At 34.4% G+C, this 19,317-nt stretch overlaps 1 protein-coding gene across 1 annotated transcript in view; it reads left to right on the top strand.

Moving 5' to 3' along the window:
- Nucleotides 1–15,806, top strand: part of LRFN5 (leucine rich repeat and fibronectin type III domain containing 5) — a 422,713-nt gene extending 406,907 nt beyond the window's left edge. Inside the window, exons 6-7 of the mRNA XM_066343048.1 lie at nt 6,981–7,024; nt 15,468–15,806. Coding sequence (XP_066199145.1) covers nt 6,981–7,024; nt 15,468–15,485 — 62 coding nt within the window. The 3' untranslated portion in view covers nt 15,486–15,806. The remainder of the gene's footprint in view (nt 1–6,980; nt 7,025–15,467) is intronic.
- Nucleotides 15,807–19,317: the final 3,511 nt, after the last annotated feature.

Here is a 19,317-nt window from a genome sequence, read left to right as displayed (position 1 = left end):
TGACATTTTTGAACATTCACTGTAATCAAAGTCTGCAGATAAATATTCCTATCAACTTGTTGGAAATCTTACAACATAGTACACTAACATGATGATCTTTTATTAAAGATTGGTAGATAAGGGCTAACATTTTGAGTATTTTGTTTTTGGTTTTGTTTGAGAAGAAGGTTCATGTAGAAACCTTGCAGAAATACAGTAGCCATAATATCATAAGCATTTATTAACCCAGATCTCTTGAAATACCTTTTAAAACACAGTTGAGCAATGTCAATCATTAGTTTTATTTCCTTCTGTTACAGGCATATGTAAAAATTTCAGTTAATTTTAACTTTACAGAGGTACTTCTTATCACATACAATTCATCATGATGACATTCAAAAGAGGGCAAGATTAAAGTAGTGAGAAATGCCAGTCTTGAAAATAATTGTCTACTGGGCTCTTATTACTTTAGGTGTTTTCTAAGTACTTTTTCTTCCCTGCTTCTTTTTTCTGAAGTTTGCCTTTTACCATTTCTAAAATCTAATCAACATTCATAGGTCAAGTACATAGTTTTTATGAGGAATAAATGAGATCACATGTGGTGGTAGTATTTTATAAAATCAGAAACATCATAGAAGTGAATTTTCAACATTATTTCAATAATTACACTCTAATACCAACTAAATATTTTTTAACCCAAATGTTGATACACACATTTGTTTTCTTCTCATAATTGAGTTATAAGTGACATACAACATGAGATTAGTCAGGTATATAACATAATGATTCAATTTTTGTAAATACTGTGAAATTATCACCACCAGTCTAGTTAACATTCATCAGCACACAGTTACAGAGTTCCGTATTCGTGTGGTGAGTGCATCTGAAATATACTCTTTAAGCAACTTTCAAATATACATAGAGTATTATTGACTATATTTACCATGCTTTACACTACATCGCCATGACTTATTTACTTTGTAACTGGAAATCTTTACCTCTTCACTTCCTTCATCCACTGTGCCTCCCCCTCCCCCTGTCCCTGACAACTACCAGTCCATTCTCTGTATTGATGAGCTTGGGTTTTGTTTTCTTTGTTTTTAGATTCCACATATGCGTGATATCATATGATATTATTTTCTGAAATAACGCTCTAATCCCAACAAAACATTTTAAATTAATTAACATTAGTTAATATTTCATAAGGTGTTGATTAACAAAGGTATATTACTTTTTCCCTTTCTTTTTACCTACATAATATTTTAAAATCCTAAATATAGAAAAGCTTTTGAGACTTAAATACATGAATCTCCTAAATTATCCCCAAAGAAGAAATCTCTGGCATTATTAAGATTGAAAAAAAGTGGGCTGTGAAATTGTGCAACATCAAAGCAGTTTAGCATATTTATTTCAAGCTATCAATTCACGTATTCTAAATTTTTCAGTTGTCCATATTTTTTAAAATCAAATTTCTGATTATGTTTCTAAGGAAACTTTAATTAAATATTTTTATTTCTTATAAACATTTAAAACTCTTTATTATCTAGCCATGTGAAAGTTATTGTTTGACTAAATCCAGTGAACCCACTTGAACATTTGTTCTTAGAAGTGATAAGAAGTCCTGTGTGCTTCTCTTTTAAAAAGTTTCTCTATTGAGAAGTCAACAAAAGATTAGCCTATCAAATGTGTCACATGTTTTTTTGTTTTTATTTATAAGTGTAAGAAAAAAAATTGCTCAGTGTAGTTTCAGTGTAACGTGACTGAAAAATAAATCTATGGGGAGGTTAGGGTTGATTAGAGGTACCTGGTATAATGTCGGAAACACAATAATGACTCAGGGGAATGAATGAGTGAATAGATAGGGAAATTAGTAAATGAATAAGGACAGTGAGAAGGTGCAGTAGTACAAATTTTTGTTAATTAGCACAATAGACAAATTTGCAGTCCAGATATTGTTACTACAGGCAAGAAATTCTTTCTTTTTCTTGTTTTTCTTTGCCTGTGTGTGTGTGTGTATGTGTGTGTGTGTGAGACAGAGACAGAAACAGAGAGAGAGAGAGATAAGCAGGAAGAGAAAGATGAGAATCTTCTATTCTTCAATGTGGCACCTTAGTTGTTCATTGATTGCTTTCTTGAGGGGGGGGGTGCTCCAGCAGAGCACGTGACCCTTTTGCTCAAGCGAGTGACCTTAGGCTCAAGCTGGTTAGCCTTGCTCAAACCAGATGAGCCTGTGCTCAAGTCAGCTACCTTGAGGTTTTAAACCTGTGCCCTCCGTGTCACAGTCTGACTCTCTATCCACTGCGCCACTGCTTGGTCAGGCTTTTTGTCTTTTCTTGAATTCCTCATTTAACTAGCCATGTGCGCATGCGTGTGTGTGTGTGTGTGTGTGTGTGTGTGTGTGTGTGTGTGTGTGTGTGTGTTGGCGGTATATAGGTTATAAATACGGTTTTTTGGTTTTTGCTTCCTTGTTGATTAATATTTTCTTTGATTTTTAGCAATTTTAAATTATGACCAGTTTGTTCAATAGTAAAATATATTAACAGACAATATATTTACAGAGATTTACTCCAAACATTTTTTAAAGTATATGTTTTCCTTTATGTTTTTGTGGTTCTTTTGGATAATTTTCTCCGATTTGAAAATGCCCAACAGTATTAAAGTACGTCTTTTTAAAAAATATATGTAATATCTGAGTGTCATCAAGGAATAATGAAACATCAAAATACTAAGAGGAAACAAAATTTGGTTTGATAAATATTATTTTTCAATCTATAATTTGTATAATACAAGAGCATCTTTTTTTTTTTTTTTGTATTTTTCTGAAGCTGGAAACAGAGAGAGACAGTCAGACAGACTCCCACATGCGCCCGACCGGGATCCACCCGGCACGCCCACCAGGGGGCGATGCTCTGCCCCTCCGGGGCGTCGCTCTGCCGAGACCAGAGCCACTCTAGCGCCTGGGGCAGAGGCCAAGGAGCCATCCCCAGCGCCCGGGCCATCTTTGCTCCAATGGAGCCTTGGCTGCGGGAGGGGAAGAGAGAGACAGAGAGGAAGGAGGGGGGGTGGGTGGAGAAGCAAATGGGTGCTTCTCCTATGTGCCCTGGCTGGGAATGGAACCCAGGTCCCCCACACGCCAGGCGGACGCTCTACTGCTGAGCCAACCGGCCAGGGCTACAGGAGCATCTTAAATACAATAATTTCAATTAGATACTATAATATCATTTTTATGGCTTATTTCCTTTTTTTTTTTCCAACCATTAAATGTATTAATTGAATAGAGGTCACAATAAGCTATTTTATGCTTTCAAGTAGTTGAATTTAGCTTCTTTGAATATATATTCTACTATAACATTTTAGAATATAAGTTTTGAACTATTGTAAGCTACCTGTAAACATAACAAGTCTACTATGGAATGATACATACTTTCTCCACAAGAACTTGATATTTTTTAAGTAAACGTATTTCATTTATTTTTGGTTATCTCTTTTTATTTGTTTTTTTTTTTTTTTTTGGTTAAGTATTTTTAAATTAGATGAGAGGTGGGGAGCAGAGATATCCAACTGGAATCCACTACAGGGGTTCCTCTGACTGTTTGGAGACACTGCTCTGTTGTTCAGCAGTGAGTTCTTTCAGCACCTGAGTTGAGGCCGTGGAGCCATCCTCAGCACGTGGGGCCAACTTGCTTGAACCATTTGAGCCAAGGCTATGGGAGAGGAAGAGAGAGAGAGAGGAAGGAAAGAGGAAGGGGTGGAGAAGCAGATGGTCGCTTCTCCTGTGTGCCCGAATGGGAATTGAACCTGGCACTTCCACATGCTGAACCAACACTCTACTGCTGAGCCAACCGAGCAGGGCCAGTCAAGGATTTTCTTATTTGTTTAAATCATTCATATAGTTCTTACTTGCAAAATAAATTTTAATTTAGTTTACTTGCTAGTAATATCACTGAATGGAAACTAAATGTTTCATTATAAATCTAAAAAAATTAATAGAACAATTAACATAGTTCACATCAATTGCCTTTTAGTTCCTAAATTTTTGTATTTTCTCCTCTGTTTATTCACATTAATAATTTTAAAAACAACTGTAAAAACACCAATTGCTAAAATAATTCCAAAAACAAAGCAACATATTGTCCATCAAATTCTGAATCCTTTTCAAAGAAGACTGCAGATATGAGCCACTTTTCTTGTCACTGTGTCTGAATTCCAATTTCAATTTATAATGTTAAGAAAGCAGTATTCAAGCCCTGGCCGGCTAGTTCAATGGTAGAGTGCCGGTCCGCATGTGGAAGTCTTGCATTTGATTCTTGGTCAGGGCACACAGGAGAAGTGCCAATCTGCTTCTCCACCCTTCTCCCTTTCCTTTCTTTCTCTCTCTTCCCCTCCCACAGCCAAGGCTCCATTGGAGCAAAGCTGGCCCAGGTACTGAGAATGGCTCCATGGCCTCCACCTCAGGCACTAGAATGGCTCCGGTTTCAATGGAGCAATGCCCCAGATGGGCAGGATATCTGCCCCTAGTGGGTGTGCTCAGTGGATCTCGGTTGGTCGCTCCTCACTTCAGAAAAATACAAAAAAAAAAAAAAAAAAAAGAAAAGAAAACAGTGTTCCATTATATAAATCAGAATGAAGACTATCTACTCTCTTTACCTTGTAAAGCCTTCCCTTGTGTCTTGGGAAGAGTCCAGACTTTCCACTTTAACAGTGTATGTGAATGTGTCTGTGTTTGAATGCATGTGAAATGTTTTGGGGAAAGGATTTCAGCATAAATGTGGATTAGATAGGAAAGCATAGTTTTCTTATCCTCCTCAGTTGGTGATGATGACAATAATAATAATGATAATAATAATAACGATATTAATTTAACATATAATGTTTGTTAGTTAAATGTTAGTTTAGTTAAATTAATGTATAAGAATTATTTCATTTTTTAAATTTCATGGAAAGTAGAAAAAAATAAATGACTGGAATATTATAATAGTTTCAGAGTTCTGTCTCTCAGATTCTTTCTCTCCCATGCTAAATTAATAATGCTGAAAATACAAATAGTTTTGTCATCTTGTTTCTTTGTTTCAGATTTTTTTTTTCTTTTCAATATCTTTGCAATAGAAACTATCATTTTTGTAACAGTACAGATAATCAGTTAATATGAAAGAATGGTAATCACATTACTGAAAATGAATCATCCTAAAAATGTAGTATTATGTGAAGTATGACATAGCAAGTAGCAGTTTGTGACTGAAAGTGTATTTAACTGTTAAACTACCTATTAAGGTAATGTTAAAACTTAGTAATTTTATTTAAAAATACAAATAATATAAATAATTATCAGTATATCATTGTCTCCTAATTTGTTCAGGTATTTCATAGTCAAAACTTAGAATCTGAAGTTATCATCAGCTAAAATACATACCATGTACATATTTATATATCTATATAGTCAAAACTATATATAATATATTTAATATGTATATTTATAAATTAATTAGTTAAAATCATAATTATGTGTTCTGCAATAAGAATTATAATTAATGTATCAAGATTAGATTTAAATGATCTGGCCATCAGAGAGCTTCTCTCAGCACAACTGTACAAACATGCTTGTTATTTATCAGATCACAATGGAATATAAATTCTCCAAGACAAATGATAACCATCACTACAACTTGTCTAATTTCACCTATTCTCTTCAAATTTATAAACAAAATTAATTATTTTTAAATATATTCAGGAAAGCCATGATGTCCCTTTCACTTTGTGTTTGGAAGTGGATGTACATTTAATCTTGCCATAAACATGAGCTTGATTGATACTATACTTTGGCCCCAAAATATGTCTAATAAATAATTATTCTAGTAACATAAAGTCATTTACTAAATAGGCTATGTTGGCTCAGCCATAATAGAGTTTCCTAATTATTTTGTTATAACATGAACATGTCTTATTAATGCTTTCAATAATTTATTGATATAAAATCTAATCTCCAGAAGCCATTGTAAATTTTTTTTTATTTTTAAATTATTTTTATTTATTTATTCATTTTAGAGGAGAGAGAGAGAGAGAGAGAGGGAGAAGGGGGGAGGAGCAGGAAGCATCAACTCCCATATGTGCCTTGACCAGGCAAACCCAGGGTTTTGAACCAGCGATGTCAGTATTCCGGGTCGACGCTTGATCCACTGTGCCACCACAGGTCAGGCGAGGCCATTGTAAATTTACATGGATATTTGTGCTGGAATTTTATAGGAAAGTATTTTGTATTATTCTCATCAGTTTCACCTGTGAACCCTGAGAATGACTTTTTCCTGAGACACATAATTTGTTCTTATTTTGTCATTTCCTAATGATCAGTAGAAGTATTTATTTTTAAAAAGGACATTTTAGAATGAAATAGAATGTGTACTATGCAGGGTTACACAATGATATTAAACAATATAGGCAATTGGAATATACATATGGACATTTGAGGGCAGAATGTATTTAGAACATCACTGTTTTATGTTAGTATAAATGAGTACTTTGTAAACATGCTATTGTTTGCAGGGTTATTGAATAATGGCTTATATTGTAAATGGTTATTTTATATTCTGTATTGAATATGGTAAAACTACATTTCTTCTTTTGAATTTTTTTTCCTTGATGCATCTTTTCATATTAATCAAATGGAACTCTGTAGTTAAAATGTTAACTCTGAGCAGGGAAAATTAATAGAAGCCTTAGTCTCCAATGGAAGTTCTTACAGGAAAGTGCATTCCATATTGATGATTACTCATTTGAATAACTAAAGTAATATTCTAAAAAAGTTATACCTTTATATTATAATGTATTAGGAAATAGCCATAGAAAACTATAAAGTCAATAGCAACTAATCCAAGAACTGGTAAGTTACAAAAAAAAATCTAGATAAATCTTTGTTAAGAGGAATTTTATCAATATTTCAGTGAGAAGTGTTTTAGGGTGTTTCTTAAAAAGTGAATTGTTCATGATACTGAAAATTTTATTCCCAGATGCTTTGCTGTCTAATGTTGACCAGATTGTCCAGGAAACACAGGTGAGATTCTTGTTATCTGTCACATACTGTAGCACCTTAAATGGGTATATTCTTTTATAAATGAATCTTTAATTTTTGTTTTGTTGGCTTTAGTAATTTATTGAAAAGTTAAATTAAACCTTAATGTCAACAACAAGAATAAAGTTCAGTCAGTTAAGTGAATTTTCAGTTCTTCAATTTAGGCACACTTGTGGTTATGTGCACGTTTCTGACTCATTCCCATACCATAAGAATAAAGGGAACACTGATATGGTTGGAGTAACTCTTGGAGTCATGCATGATATAATGTGCATTTAAAAACATTTCCCAGCCCTAGCCGGTTGACTCAGCAGTAGAGCGTCAGCCTGGCGTGCGGGGGACCCAGGTTCGATTCCCAGCCAGGGCACATGGGAGAAGCGCCCATTTGCTACTCCACCCCCACCCCCTCCTTCCTCTCTGTCTCTCTTCCCCTCCCACAGCCAAGGCTCCATTGGAGCAAGGATGGCCCGGGCGCTGGGGATGGCTCCTTGGCCTCTGCCCCAGGCGCTAGAGTGGCTCTGGTCGTGGCAGAGCAACACCCCGGAGGGGCAGAGCATCGCCCCCTGGTGGGCGTGCCGGGTGGATCCCGGTCGGGCGCATGCGGGAGTCTGTCTGACTGTCTCTCCCCGTTTCCAGCTTCAGAAAAAAAACAAAACAAACAAACAAACAAAAAAATTTCCCAATGGGAAGACAGTAGCTTAATAAGAATCTATTCACTTCTGGCCCTGGCCGGTTGGCTCAGTGGTAGAGCGTCGGCCTGGTGTGCAGGAGTCCCTGGTTCAATTCCTGACCAGGGCACATAGGAGAAACGCCCATCTGCTTCTCCACCTCTCCTCTTCTCTTTCCTCTCTGTCTCTCTCTTCCCCTCCTGCAGCCAAGGCTCCATTGGAGCAAAGATGGCCCGGGTGCTGGGGATGGCTTCATGGCCTCTGCCTCAGGTGCTAGAGTGGCTCTGGTCTCAACAGAGCGACGCCCCGGAGGGGCAGCGCATCGCCCCCTGGTGGGCATGCCGGGTCGATCCCGGTCGGGTGCATGCGGGAATCTGTCTGCCTCCCCGTTTCCAGCTTCAGAAAAAAGGGAAAACAAAAACAAAAACAAAACAAAACAAAAAAAAGAATCTATTCACTTCTATCCCTGACCTCCACATCCTAATAGGAGCCAGTATGATTCATTTAAATGTCATTGAAAGTGGAGGAGCAGAAGTGTTTCATTGTTACCTAAAATGAATGAAGCTGCTATAAAATGAAGCATTAGACTCCCCATGAAATATTTATGCTGTTCCTTTTGTCAGCAACAAATTAGTCTTCTTGGTGTAATTTTTTTTTTCAATTTCAAAAGAGTATTTGATTCCTATATTTTAATTTGATCAGAAAATGTGTTTCCAGAGCAGAAGAGCACTTTAGTAATCTGTTCAAACAGCTGGAATCATCAGCAATTTGCTTAAAGTTTGGCACAGGAAAAGTATCCTGCTGTTAAAAGTGCTAAAATAGTCCATTGATTTATTTCTTGGTAGTAAAAATAAGATTATGTTTTTTGTTCTTTTATTTTTCTTTATTTTAATAATTTTGTGCATAAAAGATAACAACTTGGACAATCATTCTAGGTTTCCCCTAATAAATTCCATTCCCAAATTAAACAAAATGTTTTCATGCATCATTTCTTTGCCTAATATGGAATTACATTCTTATGTTGAAAAATAAAACTATGCCTGACCTGGCGGTGGTGCAGTGGATAGAGCGTTGGACTGGGATGAGGTAGACCCAGGTTGGAGACCTCGAGGTCGCCAGCTTGAGCGCGGGCTCATCTGGTTTGAGCAAAGCTCACCAGCTTGGACCCAAGGTCTCTGGCTTGAGCAAGGGGTTACTTGGTCTGCTGTAGCCCCACGGTCAAGGCATATATGAGAAAGCAATCAATGAACAACTAAGGTGTCGCAACGCAACGCCGCAATGAAAAACTAATAATTGATGCTTCTCATCTCTCTGTTCCTGTCTGTCTGTCCCTTTCTATCCCTCTCTCTGACTCTCTCTTTGTCTCTGTAAAAAAAGAAAAAGAAAAAAAAAAAAGAAAACGAATGGCTCACTGGAAAAAATCAATAGCCTGTACTTTATGTACTGAACTGACCCGTATGAAGGTGCATTGTGTTACCACCACCCTGTTTCTCTTTCTCAATCATTCCTCCCTTTCTGTCTCACTCCTATCCTGCATTTCTTTCTTTGATTTTAAAAAGTTAATTTATCCTGTAACCTTGGACATCTATCTATCCTGAAAGTAAGATAGCTTTAGAAAGTTATAAGGAAATAAATGGTTAATCTATCAGAAGCATGTTTCCGAATAATGTGAAATATTCTATCAAGATTTAGAATTTAGAGCCTGACCTGTGGTGGCGCAATGGATTATGCGTCGACCTGGAATGCTGAGGTTGCTGGTTCAAAACCCTAGGTTTGCCTGGTCAAGGCACATATGGGAATTGATGCTTCCTGCTCCTCCCCCCTTCTGTCTCTCTCTCTCTCTCTCTCTCTCTTCTCTAAAATGAATAAATAAAAATAATTTTTAAAAAAGATTTGAAATTTTTAAATTACCAATTAGAATAGTTTCCCAAATGTTCACATTTCATGGGACATGTCACATACTGTTGGGTTTAATTATTTGTTTCAGCAAATTGTTAGAAATTGGTTTTAGAGTAAAGTCAGCTCCTTAAGAGTTCGTGTAGTACTGGAGGTAGCACAAGGTTTGCCAATATTGTAAGTATGTAAAATTTATAATAATGATTTTCTTTGTCCTAAAGTAATTAGTATTCATTATAGAAACTTTAAAAGGTATAGGTAAAAATTAAAAAAAAAAACAAAACTATAAATTTGTCATAAGCCAACACCTAGCTAGGCACAGATAATAGTCTGTTGTATAATTTTTCAAATTTTTCAGTGCTTCGTCATTTGTACACATAGTAAATCTGTGGGTATATATGTGTGTTTTGTATTAAATTTACATAGTAAATGTAATATATAATATATGTCTCCTTCTTTCAAAACTTTTTTTTTTCTTTCTGTATTTTTCCGAAGCTAGAAACGGGGAGAGACAGTCAGACAGACTCCCACATGCACTCGACCGGGATCCACCCGGCACGCCCATCAGGGGGCCACGCTCTGTCCACCAGGGGGCGATGCTCTGCAGCGACCAGAGCCACTCTAGCGCCTGGGGCAGAGGCCAAGGAGCCATCTCCAGCGCCCGGGCCATTTTTGCTCCAATGGAGCCTCCGCTGCGAGAGGGGAAGAGAGAGACAGAGAGGAAGGAGAGGGGGAGGGGTGGAGAAGCAGATGGGCGCTTCTCCTGTGTGCCCTGGCCGGGAATCGAACCCAGGACTTCTGCACGCCAGGCCGACGCTCTACCACTGAGCCAACCGGCCAGGGCCTCAAAACTTTTTTAGTCTTTCTTTATTTTCTTTAGGAAATAAATGACAATGGCATAAGAACTTTCCATGTTCCAGCTAATTCTTTTTGCTTTCTACATGCATTAGCAAGAAATAGAAATTCATACGCAAAGAACCATTTTAACAAAATTTAGTGTCAATACATAACTCACTCCTTCCCTAACCCCTTGCTACATTTCTATTATCAGATTTAAGTCACCATATTACCTCAGAATAACTATCATTGCCAACGGGTAAATGATTTCTGCTATAGCAGGCCTATTATGTCTACAACTGTCAGCTCAACAAAATAGTCATGCCTCTTTGAGGTGACTGTGACCTGTGTGCTCTAAGTCCTCATGGCCTCTCACATGTCAGCAGTACTTTACTGTGTGTGACTGAAGTGAAGAAGAGAGCAGTCAGGGATTCCTGTGTTCACAGCTGTCCTACTCTCTTTTTTTGGAGGGAGATATGAAATTTAATTTTAAGTTTATATTTTATTCAAGATTCTAACATGTTTTTTGTACCCAAGGACATATGTCAGCACTGGCCAGTTGGCTCAGTGGTAGAGCGTCGGCCTGGCATGCAGGAGTCCCGGGTTTAATTCCCAGCCAGGGCACACAGGAGAAGCGCCCATCTGCTTCTCCATCCCTCCCCCTCTCCTTCCTCTCTGTCTCTCTCTTCCCCTCCTGCAGCCAAGGCTCCATTGGAGCAAAGATGGCCCAGGCGCTGAGGATGGCTCCATGGCCTCTGCGCTAGAATGGCTCTGGTTGAAACAGAGCAACGCCCGAGATGGGCAGAGCATCACCCTCTGGTGGGTATGCCAGGTGGATCCCAGTTGGGCGCATGCGGGAGTCTGTCTGACTGCCTCCCTGTTTCCAACTTCAGAAAATACAAAACAATAAAAATTAAAATTAAAAAAGGACATATGTCTATTACAAAAATTTGGACCCTGTTGTGTTATATTTAAATTAAACAAAAAAAAATTTTTTAAGTATAAAAATATTTCCAAGGCAACAATACTAAATTAATTAAACCACAGTTCCCAATAAAATATCGAGCTCTATTAGGAAGGTACAGAGATGGCAGACAGGTTTCATCTAGTTAGGGATTTGGGTATTCTATTTCAACTCAGGTGTCTGCTAATTTTTTTCTGAAGGTGAAGAGTTCATTTTATTTCCATTAGCCAGAATATGCCTTATGTCAGTTTTTATTCTCTTAATACCCTTCACATATGTGTATAGAAATTAAGTGAGCATAAATAGTTTAATATATCACATACAATATTTTTATAATGAAATCATAAGATTCTAGTCACACTAACATGAGTTAAAAACAAAGCAGGAGAAATCATTGATAAAATTAATGATAATAACAAGTAAACTGGTACCTATAAATTAACCTAATTTTTGAAAGATTTTTAATGACCTGGTAAAACAATTAATGTGCTATGTCTAGTAGTTTAAATAGGAACATTTGACTAGTTTGCATTTATACTGATAAAACATTCATTAAAATTTCTTGAAAAGTATTTATCATATTCAGGCTAATAAAATATGTGTACACTGTGTGTGTGTGTTTATGTATGCACATGAAATATTGCTTTTCGGTGATTTTTCTTATTTCTTGCACCAGCCTTTAAAAAAATCATTTCCTGATTTTTATAAATTTGACTTCTGATTGTTTTGTTTAGCATTAATCAAGGTATTTAAATTTTTTAACTTTGTCAGAAAAACTCTGCTATGGATGCAATTACCATGAAAAAAGGTGTACTAATTTTAGAGAAGGTAACAAAATATAAATGAATAAAAAATAATGTTGATTATAAGCAAACAAACATTTAAATAACTATGGGAAAAATATAGGAAATCAGAGCTGGACAGCAAAGCAAATGTGTGTATATGATTAGATGTCTCTCCATTTTTCCCCAAGAGAAATATTCCCTTCAAGTGAATTAAAAAACAATAAGAGGAATAACATAGGCCTCTATGTGGAAAACATTTAACTATTTTTATAATAATTAAATCATACTTTTGAAACATTTATTTGAAAATTACAAAAAATTAGAAAAATAATTGAACCCTTGTGTCTGTCCTGGCCTCTAGAAATCATTTCCTCATTTTGATATTCTAACTATATAAGATAAAAGTCTTTCATACTGTTCACTGCATTCTGAATAAGGGCTGCAGCAGCATTTTCCCATGATCCATTCAACATCAGGACATTGTTTTTCTTTTAATGCTAAGGTAGATTTAATTTGCTCTTTTATTTGTCCTTGTAGTACTGTTAATAAGACTGCCACAGGGTTTTACATGATACCCTTAAACTGTTATGAGAAGACCATTACTAAACATTCTGCACCTATTCCAAATTTATTATTTTTAGTTCTTGTATAATGTTGGCACAATTATTACAGTCTATGTTGTTTAATTCTTTGTGATGTTACTGTAATTTTTTTATCCTTGTTTAGATCTTTATGAAATCACTATAAGAGTTCATCAAATGATATGTTAAAAAAGTATTATTTTGAATATCCTACATAGGCCCTGGCCGGTTGGCTCAGCGGTAGAGCGTCGGCCTGGCGTGCGGGGGACCCGGGTTCGATTCCTGGCCAGGGCACATAGGAGAAGCGCCCATTTGCTTCTCCACCCCCACCCCCTCCTTCCTCTCTGTCTCTCTCTTCCCCTCCCGCAGCCAAGGTTCCATTGGAGCAAAGATGGCCCGGGCGCTGGGGATGGCTCCTTGGCCTCTGCCCCAGGCGCTAGAGTGGCTCTGGTCGCGGCAGAGCGATGCCCCGGAGGGGCAGAGCATCGCCCCCTGGTGGGCAGAGCGTCGCCCCTGGTGGGCATGCCGGGTGGATCCCGTTCGGGCACATGTGGGAGTCTGTCTGACTGTCTCTCCCCGTTTCCAGCTTCAGAAAAAATACAAAAAAAAAAAAAAAAAAAAAAAGAGTATCCTACATATACAAGTTTTTATATTATTTCACTATTTCAATAATGGCAGTACTTTAGGCAGACAAATTCACATGATGGTATGCAAAACATTTCTATTTTTAATTTTCAAAATTAATGTCTTTTATATAAATCATAATTCCATAGATCGTTAATAATATTATGTAATGTGAAATTGAATTAAAAATTATAAAATATGTCAGCTTTTAGGATCATCCATTGGATACTATCAGTAAAATAAAGTTTATTATTCTGGAAGGATTTATTTCCAAAGTCAAACTAGTTATACTATTCACTATATTTTTCTTCTAGGTATATTTAGTTTTTTCAACATTACTACTTTCTGAAACTTGGACTTTGGCTAAATGCAGTTATATCGTTTTTTCTATTAAGGGAAACATATGATTGAATTTAGAAAAAATTGTTGATATTCAATTTTATCAAAATAAGCTATGCTATAAACCCAATAGGGAAGAATATGGTAATTTAGTAATTTTGTGATATTTTAAAAATAATATTCCAGGTAAAGTATGATAGTTATTAGTCAATTATTTTTTATAAATAGGATACACATCTGTTATCCATTAACAATCTTCAAACACTGTGTAAATTCCATGTTCAATAATTCTAAAAAATTACTGTTTGAGCCCAAAAAATTATAGTTTTTTAGATTATCAGGTGTTTGAAATATTTTTTCTTAAATATGTTTCAGCATTGTGCCTGCCTCTATCAAATAATCTAAATAACCATATATACTTGTATAATTTAAGCACCAAATTATCTAAATTGTTTTTATATCAGCATTTTAATAAAGAATATTCAGTAGATAACTAAGAAGCTATATATTATGATTCATTTATACCATACATTTTATAACTCATAAATTGTAAACATGGAATCATTTTTGAATGGAAAAAAATACTTCTATTTTAAATGTATAGAATTGTATAGATCTCAAAAATTATTTTCATCTTCATCAAAAATAGACTTTATAAACATATCTTAAGTCCAGTACTGAGTTAGTTCTAAGTACTCCAGAACATATTAGAGTAAAAACGTATTTATAATTTATTATTCTTATGTTTTTACTATAAAAGTATCTATCATATGTGATACATTGATATATTTAGATATTTTAAAGATAGTTTTATGTTATTTCTTTCAAAATCATATTAACTATGGTATGCCTTTGTGAGTTATTGTTTATTTTAGCTGAGGAACTAATTATAGAAGATGAGCAATTGTCTTCACTATCATTAAATATATAATTAAATCTTATAAAAATTAAATATTATACAAATAAATATTATGCAAAACTCCCAGCATAATATATTTAAAAAGTTGAGTTCACTTACATTTTAGATGTGTTGAACAAATTTTATCTAATATGTTCATGTTTTAAAAACCAGTATAACTATTTGTTAAAACTTACATGCTATATATTAATGAATGAAATCATTATATTTTTATCTTAAGAATGTAAATGTAAAACATCAAAGCAAGGGGAGATTTTATTTCACAATTTCGCTTTAACTTATATAGCTATTAAAGCTTAATGCGTTTAGATTTTTTAATATATTTTTTATTTAATTGTATTGGGGTGACACTGGTTACCATAATTATACAGGTTTCAGTTGCTCAATTCTCTCTCCACTATAAATTGTGTGTTTACTACCCCCCAATTCAAGTCTTTGTCAGTCACCATTTATCCCCCATACCTTCATCTACCATTTAGGTTGTTTTTAAATAAAATTCTTTTATGTGCCCACCAATTTGAAATTACCAAAAAATATCTGAAGTACTAATGTGCACATTTTGTCTGTTTTCAGAGTTGTGTCTTGTATTTTATAGAAAGAAACTCCTGCATGAATAATAGTAGTTCAGTAACTTCTAGGTTTTTAAGACAATAATCTTATTAGCTATGTTTTCTTTCCTTCCTTCCTTCCTTCCTTCCTTCCTTCCTTCCTTCCTTCCTTCCTTCCTTCTTTCTTTCTTTCTTTCTTTCTTTCTTTCTTTCTTTCTTTCTTTCTTTCTTTCTTTCTTTCTTTCTTTCTTTTCTTTTTTTCAGAGGCTGGAATTAATGTGAAGCACCACTTCTCTCTCTCCTGAGAAAATTGCCACTGATATTTTTACTGGATAAAATTTAAAGATGTTTGAACTCACAAAGGCTAATTGTTGAACTGGTGTCCTAGAAGAAATTGTTCATAGGACCTGAAACAGAAGTCTCCGATGCTGGTGAAACTGGCTCCATCAGATCACAATTCATCCCCTTTTAAAACCAAATTGTTTTTTCTTCTGGCCCACGTGTACTTTTTTTTAAACAAGGAAAGAGAAATACCTACATTGGCAACAAGTTCTGTATTGATTCATGTTACATTGCCATCCATGATTTAAAACTGTAGAATCTTGAATAATCTATATCACTTTAAAAAAATAAATGTTTTACTATGACAGAATTTGCACCTTGCCTGATTTATGGAACTATCATTTGCTTCAAGTATGAATGGTGAAATAATAACACTATTTTACATTTATGTAGTGCAACAACCTTAAGGTATAATAAATTGATTTAAACTACTGGAACTATTTCTTCCATGAGTAAAGTCTATCCACTTCATGAGAGAGCAGTGCAGCTGTCTAAACAGTATTAAAGAATTTTTATTTCTCAGCATAAGACAGAAAGTGATGAGGGATCTCTTTTCCTAGTGGAGCTTCAGAAAGCATCAAGGTAGGCATATTGTAAGTAATACAAATTTATTCATTGCTTTTCTGAAGAGTCAAAGGATGGATGTTTTAATAATTTTAGGACTTATATTTCATTTTAAGTACCCAATTCTCCAATTTTGCACAATTCCAAGGTAAATAAAGAGCATGCATCTGATTAAACACCAGCATAAATAAGAGTAAGATATCTTTGATAGCTAATAAATATTAGCAATCATATTTAAGCAGTATCTAAACCTAGCATTGAAAAGGTGATCCTGATGCAGACCTGAGTTCAAATTCTAGAGCTAAGTGAATCTGGCCATTTATCCACTCTGCACTTCCATGGTCTTACAGGAGAAATACGTTGTCAAATTTTAAAATGCACAAAAACTAATCACTGCACTTGTTGTAAGCAGGAAAGTCAATTAGAAATAGTAGTAGCATTGTTATTAACAATTAAAGCAAGATTCTCTAAAACATTAAATATTTTATTTTTGTTCCTTGATAATTCTGGTAGTTATCAATTATTAAAAGTAATATGTAGTTTTTTTTAAATTCATTAAAACAAAAAAAGCCAGAAAACTTTGTCTTTTAAAAAAATTATATTAATCTGTTAACTATTTCACAGCTCTCAGACTATCAGACAATATCCAATCATCCAAAGATGCCAGCCATTAGATAGCACTTGGAATCTGCTCAGGATCCAACTACACTAGAAAGCAATTTAAACATATGCACACATATATGTATACACACACAGTCCCACATACACACAATGCATGACTAAAACAGAAGGAACAGGTTTGCATTGAAATGTAATTAATTTGTGACCTTGGGCAACTGGCTTCATTCTATTTCTTGACAACTCTAATGCCCTGGAGCCATCCTGTTTACATATGTGTGAGTGTGTTTATGCAATGTCTATGGTGAGAAAAGGACAAATTTAACAATATTTCATATAAGTAAAATCATACAGTATTTGTCATTTTGTGTCTGGCTTATCTCATTTACCATAATTTTCCAAGTTGAATCATGCATCAGAATTTTATTTCTTTTTATGGTTGAATAATTCTTCATTGCATATATATGGCACGTTTTGTTTATACTTTAATCCTTTGATAGACACTTGTGGGGCTTCCACATTATAGGCTCAGCAAATAATGCTAATTTAAACATTTTTTATACAGGTATATATATTTATTTCAGGTTTTAATCCTTTAGCTATAGTCCTAAGAGTGGAATTTCTAAGTCATGTGGTAATTTTCATTGAGGTTTTTGAATAACTGTCAAACTGTTTTTAAGTGGCTACAACATTTTACATTCACTCAGTGTGTAAATGTACAAGGTTCTCAAATTGTTCACATATGCAATTTTTTATTTTAATAGTCATTCTAGTTGGTATGAATGATCTCATTGTGATATTGACTTACAGTTTCTTAATTGCTAATGATATTGATCTTATTTTCATGTACTTATCAGCCATTTGTATATACATTTTGGAGAAATGTTAACTCAGGTCTTTTGCCAATTTTTAAATTAGTTGGTCTTCTGTTATTTAATTTAAGGTATTCTATATAATTCTAATTATTAAACCTCTCTTAATGTATATCCTTTGCAAGTATTTTCTCCCATTCTGTAGTTACCTTTTTACTTTGTGGATATTGTAATTTGATGAACAAAAATGCTTAATTTTTATGAAGTCCAATTGTGTAATTTTATTTTGTGACTTTTTTTAGTGTTATAACTAAAATTTTATTTCCCAATCCAAAGTCATCAAGATTTAGCCCAGTTTTTGTTTTAAAAAATTACCATTTTAGCTTTTATATTTAGGTGATTGATCCATTTTAGTAAATTTTTGTATATAACTTGAGGTAAAGCTCCAAATTTATTCTTTTAGGTGTGAAAATCCAGTTGTCTCAGCAGTATCTATAAAAAATAATTCTTTTCCCATTGAATGGACTTGTCAGGTTGTCAAAAACAGTTGACTGTGGTTGTATGTATTTATTTCTAGACTATATACTCTATTTCATTGGGCTATATGTCTGTCTTTATGCAAGTACCACAGTTTTTTGGTTACTGTAGCTTTGTAAATTTTGAAACCAGAAAGTATGAGTCTTCCAACTTTGTTCTGCTTTTCAGGGAGGTTTGACTAGTCTGAACCCCTTACAATTATATGGTAATCTAAGGAATGGCTTTTCTATTTCTGCAAAACAGCAATTGGAATTTTGATAGGAATTGCATTGAATCTGTAAGTAACATTGTATAGATTTGACATGTAACAATAGTGGCTGTGAATATGGGATATTTTCATGTTTACTTGTGTCTTCATAATTTCTTTCAATAATGTTTTCTAGTTTTCAGTGTACTTGGCCTTCATGGCCTTGGAAAAATGTATTCCTTGTTATTTTATTTTTTATATACTATTGTAATTGTAATTGCTTTGTTAATTTCCTTTTTTTTCTATTGCTGCTTTTTTTTTTCAAAAAAAACAAAACATAAAAACATCTAATATCTGGATGTTAACGTTGTATTCTGGAACTTAATTGAATTTGTTTGTTAGCTTTAATAGCTTTCTTGTAAGTTCTTTGTGAGTTCTATACACAGAATCATGCTGTCTGTGAAAGAGATAGTTTACTTCCTCCTTTCACATATGCATGCATTTTATTTCCTCTTGGCTAATTGCTTTGCCTAGAAATTCCAGTGCAATATTGAACGGCAGTAGTGAAAATGAACATCTTTGTCTTATTTTTTCATCTTAGAGAAAAAGTTTTAGTCTTTTAAAATGTAGACTGTAGAGTTTTAATAACTGGCCTTTATCTTGTTGATTTCTCTTCTGTTCTTAGTTTTCTGTTCCTAGTTTCTTAGTTTGTGATGACAATGTGTTTTTTTTATTTGTTCGTTATTAACTTATTTCTATTTAACTTATTTCTCTTTATATGGTTTATTACACTGCTAAAAATTTTAATTTCTACATGTGGTCCTGGTGTATAATCCTTTTAATATAGATGTTGCATTTGTTTTGCTCACATTTTGTTAAGTATTTTTGCAACTCTATACACAATGGATGTTGGTGTATAGTTTTATTTCTTTTGATTATTTTATCTAGCTTTGGTATCGGGTAATGATGATCTCTAAAATCAAGAAATGTTTTCTCCTCACTATTTTTGGAAAAATTAAAAAGAATTGGTATTAATTTTTTATTATTATTTTAG

The sequence above is a fragment of the Saccopteryx leptura genome, chromosome 6 (genome assembly GCF_036850995.1).
Source record: "Saccopteryx leptura isolate mSacLep1 chromosome 6, mSacLep1_pri_phased_curated, whole genome shotgun sequence".
Classification (NCBI taxonomy): Eukaryota; Metazoa; Chordata; class Mammalia; order Chiroptera; family Emballonuridae; genus Saccopteryx; species Saccopteryx leptura.
The sequence above is the reverse complement of the archived record's forward strand: the minus strand, read 5'-3'. Positions and strand labels throughout refer to the sequence as shown.